General features: G+C 38.8%; 1 protein-coding gene across 1 annotated transcript; it reads left to right on the top strand.

The window, feature by feature from the left end:
* Window positions 1-1,085: 1,085 nt before the first annotated feature.
* On the top strand, window positions 1,086-9,108 carry LOC135744739 (uncharacterized). The gene is made up of 2 exons (XM_065263054.1): window positions 1,086-2,459; window positions 8,617-9,108. The coding sequence occupies exons 1-2, from the start codon at window positions 1,086-1,088 to the stop codon at window positions 9,106-9,108; spliced, it is 1,866 nt and encodes a 621-aa protein (XP_065119126.1).
* The last annotated feature ends 324 nt before the right edge of the window (window positions 9,109-9,432 follow it).

The raw sequence follows: 9,432 nt of genomic DNA, 5'->3' as shown, positions 1-9,432 counted from the left end.
ACATTTATTATCATAATGTTTCATGACACCTCATAAGTCTAATTTCGCGAGAATCACCCACTTGTGTTCTTGTGGACTTGTAAAATGTCATTAGTCACAGCCCAAGTACTGTTTTTTAAATCAAAGTTCGCATCAAGCCAAGTTCACATAACATTCCCGGATGTGTTCTTGATCCGCCCATTTATCGAGGATGCATCAGGAGGTGACTTGTGCAGAAGTCAAGCCAAGTTTCCCAGAATGCATTTTGCATCAAAGGCAATTAATTCAAAATATTTGAAATATTACTCTTTCTGTTTAAAGAGTGATAGGTTTTCCAGAGCTGTTTAGTCAAGAATATAGATGAATAAACTTCAAATATGTGGTCAGTTAGTAAAGATACACCGACGAGGGCAGCCTCATCTCGGCAAGTCCTTCTGAAATTTGCAGTGATCTCAGTGCAGCTGCTCTGCCATCCGGTGTCTGATGGTCAAACATAAAATATTCCCTTTGGATCTATTTAACTGCCATTTTTTATCTCATACATTTTTTTCTCTTTATTATTTATATGAAGTGTTATTTGTTATCCTTTAAAATGATGGTAAAATTAAGTTTCATAACTTAAATCACATATATTTTTATATAATCTTAACACTGTATTAAATTACTGCTCTTTATTTTAATTGGGTGGTTTTCTTGTGTTTATTTCATGTTGTACAATCGCATATTCTAGTTTAGTAGTAGTAAAATAAATGGTTTATAATAAAATAAATATATAAATGTGTTTTATATCATACTTTATTTCCAGTGTTGTGGGTAACGCGTTATAAAGTAACGCGTTAGAGTACTCTAATTACCTTTTTCGTGAAATGTGTAACTTAACGCGTTAGTTTTGTGCGTTAAGTAATCAGTAACTTCGTTATTCTTTTTTGAAAAAATCCGTTATTTTTAAGAAAGGAAAATCCCGACTGCAGCCTGCTTTTTGTCCGACAGTAGTAGTAGGTCTAGGTCTAACGTGCCACCTGCGGATGTATCAGCGGAGCCGAAGCGCTGTGATCAGGCTGTGATACGTCTGTGCGCGTGTATGTTTTTTTCGAACTCCCGGCAAAATGGCAGAGAGGACTGCGTTTGCAATATGGAAGTATGCACATTATTTTCAATTTGTCAACGAAAAGGAAAAGAACATAACGGTAAAATGCACACTCTGCGCTGGTGAAAAGCTTCTGTCGACCGCCAAAAATTCTACCTCAAATTTAAAAAAGCATCTCGCATCCAAACACCAATCTAGCACTCTGGTAGCAAAGCCTGCTGCTGCTGAGGAGGACGACGGCGGTGCACCAGCTCCAAAGCAACAGCGTTTGAGTTTTAACTCCGCTAAAACAGTCCCCATCAGTGAAGTTTACAAACTTGTGGCCGGTTATGTAGTTGAGGAGATGCTTCCAATTACAACTGTGGAGTCTCCATCTTTCCGTAGATTGATCAGCAAAATCCCAACTACACGCAACACAGAGGGAACAGTGCCCGACCGCAAAACATTTGCAAGTTATCTGGACAAATCCTACACAGACATGGAGAAAGAACTGAAAAAAACGTTTGAAGAACTGGAATTTGTTTCTACCACGGCAGATTTGTGGACAGCTAATAATAAGAGCTACATGGGAATGACGGCACACTGGATACATCCATCCACTCTGAAGCGGGGGAAAGCTGCAATCGCATGTAGGCGGGTGAGAGGACGGCACACGCATGATGTAGTTGCAGGGGAGATCGAACAAATTCATACGTCATATGGCCTTGGTGGGAAAGTGATAGCCACGGTCACTGACAATGGATCTAATTTCGTTAAGGCGTTCCAGGTGTTTCACAAAACGGCCTCGGACTCAGAGGATGAAGAAGATCGGAGTGAAAGTGTCACTTTCGAGGATATAAACGATGTGCTGTCAAGCTCTGATGGTGATGGCATGATCAGTCTCCCTCCTCACCACAGATGCGCGTCTCATATGCTTAATCTGATATCCACCACAGACATAGAAAAATGGCTGTCTTCCAACAGTGACACAAGATCAGTATACAGGAGTGCTATTGCAAAATGTTCGGCACTCTGGACCAAAGCGAGCAGATCAGCATATGCATCAGAAACTGTGGAAAAATTCAGCAGGAGAAAGCTGCTGGTTCCCACAATGACCAGATGGAATTCTTTTTATAAGGCTTTGTGCAGGGTCATGGACATCCCCATCACTGACCTGCACAACTTATGCACCCAGCTGGGCATCAGGTGCATTACTGACAGGGAGTACCAGTTTATTAAAGAGTACTGCGTGATTCTCAAACCGCTGGCCATGGCCCTAGATATTCTTCAAGGGGAGGAAAACTGTTTTTATGGAACTATCCTGCCGACACTGGAAGCCCTGATGGCAAAAACGATGGATTTAAAAGACACTCTCTCCCGGATGACATCTGGCCTGCCTGATGTTATAGTTGAGGTAAAATTGTTTGTTCTTCTGTCTTTTGTATTTGTAGGTATGTGACAAAAAATAAATACTAGAAAATTCATGTATAAACATAACCATATGATAGATAATAAAATTACATTTTAAATGATTTTTAAATGATTAAAATGAGATAATTATTAAGAAAGTAATGGAATTTTTAAATTTGAAAATTAGGGGTCATTTTTGTACCCAATTAAAACAATAAAACTATGAAAAACGGTGACCTCTTCCGCTTGATCAAACATTTTAAAATATCACAACTTCCTCATTTCTTGGTCTATTTGTAATTAAAAGTCCAACAAGATTAAGATGACCTCTTTTTAAAAGATATATATAAAATTTTTATTATTTCTGATTAACCACTAATTAATGAAACCGAGAGTATGGATACACGCATACCTTGTCACGTTCGGGAACACGAGTAAGGACACAAACGCAGGATTCACACGAAAGGGTAACATTTAATATAAATAACATGAAATGAAACACGAGGAACAACACGGGCAGGTAAGAACAATGACTAGAACACTGGAAACAAACATGACATCAGCGACAATCTTCTTCTTCTTCTTCTTCTTCAGTGAATTTTATTGGCAGTTTGCAATCTTTGTGCATTACCGCCATCTACTGGATTGAGGTGTGATCACATTGGGAAGTCAAAAAATAAATGTATATATATATATATATATATATATATATATATATATATATATATATATATATATATATATATATATATATATATATATATATATAAATATATATATATATATATATATAAAAAAAAAAATATATATATATATATATATATATATATAAAATAAAATTGGGCTAAAGTCTTCTTGCTAGTTGTGTTTCTTTCAGATATTCTATCACTGCTTTGCTTATAAACTGTGTTCCAGATAGACTCAACAGGTTGCTCAAAGTCAAAGAGTTCTTTGATACTCTCTTCAGTTTTTCTCTCTCGTCAGAATACTGCCTACATATCAGAAGTACATGCTTCACTGTTTCTATTTCTGTACAATATGGGCACATTCCGGTCTCATGTTTCCCTATTATATGTAAGCCACTGTTCAGTCCTGTATGTCCTAACCTTAGCCTTGTTAGCCAGGTTTCTTCCTGTCGTGAAAGTGAACTGTTCATTTTAACTGTTATATTTGGTTGAATACTATATAAATGCCTACCTTTTTCCCCTTTATCCCATTTATCTTGCCAAAGTTTATGAACACCATCTTTAATTATTATTTTCAGTTCTGTTTTGCTAAGTCGAACCTGTACTTCTACTTGTTCTGCTTTAAGTGCTTCTTTTGCCAACTTGTCTGCCCTCTCATTACCCTCAATACCTGTGTGTGCTGGAACCCAAGTGAACTGTAACATTAGTTTCTGTTGATTTATCCTGAAAATCATCTGATGAACTTCGTCTAAAAGATCCTGTCTACATGCAGATTTCCCACTCTGGATGCTAGTTAAAGAAGACATGGAGTCTGAGCAAATAACAGATTTATATGGTTTCACTTCTTCTACCCACTGAAGTGCCATTATTATGGCTATCATCTCTGCAGAAAATATTGATAAGTGGTTTGATGTTCTTTTTTGTACTATAAAATTATATTTAGGAATGTATACTGCCACCCCCGTTTTACCTGCTGTTTCTTTAGATGCATCTGTATATATTTGTACTGTGTCATTATACATTACTTCTATATACTGCTCTACACTTTGATACATTCCCATCTTGACTCTATTCTTAACTTCCAGATCAACTACAGGATAGTAGAAAAACCACGGTGGAATTGGACTCAAGTTAATATTTTGGCTGCACGGTATAGTAATGATTCCCATATCATCTGCTTCTTTATTGCTATTCCATCCAAAACTGCTATTCATAGTGCGACCATATTCCCAGCATTCTTCTAACACCAGTTTTGTAGGATGTGTAATTTCATGCCCTTGTAAGTTTACCCAATATGCTAGAGAAAGTTGTAATCTCCTAAGATTTAAGGGCATCTCCCCTACTACTACTTGCAGTGCTGGGATAGGTGATGTTCGGAAGGCTCCACTACACAACCGAAGAGCTTTGGCCTGCACCTTGTCCAGCTCAGCTAATGTAGATTTTGCTGCTGTTTTGTATACTGTACATCCATAATCAAACACTGATCGGATTATTGCAATATAGATTCTTTTCAAAGAAGATCCTGATGCCCCCCAGCTGTACCCTGAAAGACACTTCAAAAGATTAATTGCTTTCTTACATTTGTCCACCATTTTCTGAACATGATTTTTAAAAGTAAGTTTACTGTCAAACCACACACCAAGATATCTTAATTCATTAACTTGTTTGAGAGATTGTCCATTTATCTTAAGATCTATTGTGGGTTTTACCCTTTTCTTAGAAAAACAGATGACTTGCGTTTTTTCCACTGAGAGGTGGAACCCCCAGTCAAGTGACCATCTCCCAACCTGACTAATTGCTATTTGCATCCTTTGCTGTAAATTGTCAATATTACGGCCCCTTACCCACAACGCTCCATCATCTGCATATAATGCCCTGTTTATTCTTTGGTTCACTCCATCAAACACATCATTAATCATTATATTAAACAAAATTGGACTGCATACACTACCCTGTGGGGTGCCATTTTCTATTGTGTATGTACTTGATGACTCTGACCCTATCCTGACCTCTATAGTTCTATCCTTTAAAAAATCTTTAATCCAGTTGAACATCTTTCCTCCTATTTCCAATTTATTCAACTTAATTAAAAGTCCCTCCTTCCACAGCATGTCGTAGGCCTTCTCTATATCAAAAAAGATTGCCAAAACAGATTCTTTGTTAACTTGCGCTTTACGTATCTCATTCTCCAGGCAAACTACAGGATCCATAGTTGTTCTTCCACAACGGAATCCACTCTGATATGGTGAAATCAGCCCTCTGCTTTCTAAATTATACACTAACCTTTTAGTAATCATCTTCTCCATGAGTTTACATAGATTGGATGTTAATGATATTGGTCTGTACCTTTTGACATTCATTTTATCCTTTCCTGGTTTCCCTATAGGAACTATTACGGAGTGTTTCCACCCAGTAGGCAATTTTCCTTGCTCCCAAATTTTGTTATACAAAACCAGTATCACATTTTTTGCCACATCAGATATTTCTTCAATCATTTTATAGCATATCCCATCTCTTCCTGGTGAGGTATTTTTAACACCTATCAATGCTCTTTTTAGTTCAAACAGTGTGAACTTTGCATCTAGTGAGCTCTCCCCCACCTCTTTAATCCCTAGCTTGTTTTTATTTTCTTCAACAATCCTCTTTCTTATATCTAGCTCTTCACTGGAGAGATTCTGTGAACTATGTATCCTTACGAACGATTTTGCAAGCGTCTCAGCTTTTTCTTTACTGGTTACCGCCTCAGTATCACCATCTCTTAATACTGGTAATGAAAAATCCCTTCTTATGCCACCCATCTTTCTGATCATTCCCCATATGTCATTAATTTTGATTCCTGTTCCAATATTACTACAGAAGTCTCTCCAATATTTCCTTTTAGCTTCTCTTATGATTCTTTTAGCTTTAGCCTGTGCTCTTTTATACTCCACTAGATTAAAAAATGAATGATTAGATTTAACAATTTTAAAGGCTTTATTTCTGTTTTTAACAGCCTCTCTACACTCATCAGACCACCATGGTACCATTTTCTTCTTCTTTGCACCAGATGTTTTCCCTATTGTTTCTTCTGCTGACTCATGTATTATTTTAATAATCATATCATTCAACTCCTCAACGTCGTCACTCATATTTGACCTGACTTCAATTAGTTTGCTACTTGTTATAAAATTATACAGCCCCCAATTGGCATTTTTCATTCTCCATCTTGAACTCCAATTTTCTTCAAAACTAATATTTTGATTCCTTATTTTAATCCAGATAGGATAATGATCACTACCCATTGCATTGTCACTGCTCACATCCCATGTACAGGTACCTGCTAATTGTTGCGACACAATAGTAAGATCAATTGCAGATTCTACGCCATGAACTATGTCATACCTAGTACCTCTTCCATCATTTAGACATACTAACAAATTATCATCCATAAACTCCTCAATGGTATACCCATCTCTGTCTGTTCTGGCACATCCCCACAAGGTATTATATGCATTAAAATCACCACATACTATAACTTTAGAGTTTTCCCTATCACATACACTCTCCAACATTTCCCTAGTTATTTTCTGACAAGGATTATAATAGTTTATTATTCTGATTTTTGTTTTGTTAACCCATGCCTCTATTATGATTATCTCAAATTCTTCACAACCGTTGATAACTCTATAGTTAACACCATGTTGTATAAAAGTGACTACACCGCCCCCTATAGCATGAATTCTATCCTTACGCACTGCTGTATAGCCATACAATGTAAATTCCAGTGAAGGTTTTAGCCAGGATTCCTGAATGCAAATAATGTTAGGTTTAACTGATTGCTCCTGAATATGCTGTTTTAATTCTTGTCCGTTTGCTATTAGACTCCTCGCATTCCATTGTAAAATGGTTAGCATCATTAATCCCCACCACCACATGTTGATTGTGAATCTGATATCCCCGTTAAAAGTGTTGCATTAATGATCTCTACTGACATCTCTTCCATATCCAAATACTTTTCTGCCGCTTTTGCAATTATCTTAGTTCTCTCTGTTCGGCTACATGCTTGAGCAGAACAGTTAATGATTTCTACCATAAATGCTACAAACCTTTTCTTTTCCACTATAAGTGTATCCTTGGTAACATTGCAGCATCTATAAGTGATCAGCGACAATCATCCGGCAAGTGCACATACAACAGGCAGGGGTATATATACAAACAGACTAACGATACACATGATGAGGCAGGTAATTACTTAACAAGAGTCCAGGTGACGACAATCGGAACAGACACAAAACATGACACGGATTCCACCGTGACATTACCCTCCCCTTAATGAATGGCTACCAGACACTCGAAACAAAACAAACTGGAAGTCTGGTAGGGTGGATCCAGGGGAGGGATGGAGGGCTTGGAGACCACGACGGAGCCGGCGGAAACCAGGGCGAAACCGGCAGGGCAGGAAGCCGGGGCACGGCCGGGAGAACCGGAGTGGCCATCCCAGGTACCGACTCTAAAGACTCCACCCTCCTGGGAACCGACAGGGATCTGGTCGTTCTGGGAGTCGACTCCCACCATCCCGGGGAAAGGGGCTCCTCCACGGTGGCGACCACCCCGGGGAAAAATCGAGCGTGGCGTCCGTTCTCGAGCCCCAAATCGAGCATAGTGGTGGACCTCCCAGGAACCGCCCCAGACGACTCGACCAGCAGGGGAATCACCGGATCATGTTTCACAGCAACCACCCCGGTGGAATGAATCGGGCGTGGTGAGGGTTAACTCGAGCCCGGTCTGGAGTTCTGGGTGTTCCCTCCTTGAACCCGCTGCGTCCTTCACTGGCCGGATGATTCTGTCACGTTCGGGAACACGAGTAAGGACACAAACGCAGGATTCACACGAAAGGGTAACATTTAATATAAATAACATGAAATGAAACACGAGGAACAACACGGGCAGGTAAGAACAATGACTAGAACACTGGAAACAAACATGACATCAGCGACAATCATCCGGCAAGTGCACATACAACAGGCAGGGGTATATATACAAACAGACTAACGATACACAGGTGTGATGAGGCAGGTAATTTCTTAACAAGAGTCCAGGTGACGACAATCAGAACAGACACAAAACATGACACGGATTCCACCGTGACATACCTTTCTTTATGAAATCAAAATTTTCTCAAATAAAAGCTATATTTATATATTTATTGTATTAAACAGACATTTAATTGTTTCTTTAATATTTCTTAATTGACTAATAATGCTGGCGAACAATTTAAATGGTCAGATATTATTAATACATTAATTGATGATTATGATATTTATAAATCAATAAATGCATGTATTTATTTATATGTTTGACAAAATCATGCCATTAATGTAATCTAGAGATCCTACCTAGTATTTGCTCATTTCTTACCAAGCTTTACTAAAACATTGCTAAGATTTACACTGCATATTTTAAACTAATTTCGATATGCCTGCCTGTATCTTGCAGGCCATAAAGACACGCTTTGCATCCACGCTGGACAGCAAGGAGGCCCTGCTGGCTGCAGTGACCATTCCTAAATTCAAACTGCGCTGGATAAAAGATGAAACTAGAAAAGACGCCGCCAAGGTGCTGCTTGCTGCCGAGTGCCGTGCGCTGGGGCATCCGCAGCTTGAGGAACTGCCACCTGCACCCGTCAGCGGAGGAGACGCCGTCGAGACCGACTTTTTTTCATTTACAGAGGACAGACAGGTCTCAGAGACGTTGGACACTGAAATTGCTGAGTATTTTAAGTCAGGTGTCGAAATCGATATGTTGAACAAGTTCCCCAGGATCAAGACAGTGTTTCTGCGCTTCAATACCCCACCACCCTCCAGCGCACCCGTGGAGAGGCTTTTCAGCCTCTGGAGTCTCGTTCTTACTCCCAGGAGAAATCGACTGTCGGACAAACGGTTCGAAAATCTGCTTCTGCTACGTTTTAATCACTACTTTGAAGAGTAAATTTAAAAGAACGTTAAAGCGAATTTAGGCTTGTGAGTCACAAACGTTGTGACACTTTAATAATATTTAGTTTGGCTATTAAGCGATTTGTCATTTGCCTGTGTGGCAGTAAATTATTATTTTCGGTTTGAAATCATTTTTGTTTGACAGGCAGCTGTTAATTTCTGTTAGATTGTTGACTGGTTGTTCATTTCTAACCACATTAGAGTTAAAGAAAAACTCTAACTGCATTATAGTTAAAGAAATACTCTAACTGCATTAGAGTTAAAGAAAAAAAGGAGTTATCTTGTATAGTGCTCATATAGCCGGCTACCCGGGTTGGGT

The sequence above is a fragment of the Paramisgurnus dabryanus genome, chromosome 5, assembly GCF_030506205.2.
Source record: "Paramisgurnus dabryanus chromosome 5, PD_genome_1.1, whole genome shotgun sequence".
NCBI classification, from domain to species: Eukaryota; Metazoa; Chordata; class Actinopteri; order Cypriniformes; family Cobitidae; genus Paramisgurnus; species Paramisgurnus dabryanus.
This window is presented reverse-complemented; position numbering and strand designations above follow the sequence as displayed.

What these genes read in the sequence shown, in the direction of transcription:
- LOC135744739 (XM_065263054.1), top strand. Translation starts at nt 1,086, where the DNA reads ATGGCAGAGAGGACTGCGTTTGCAATATGGAAGTATGCACATTATTTT. An exon ending in TGCCTGATGTTATAGTTGAG is followed by an intron (nt 2,460 to 8,616) that starts GTAAAATTGTTT and finishes TGTATCTTGCAG; the next exon opens with GCCATAAAGACACGCTTTGC.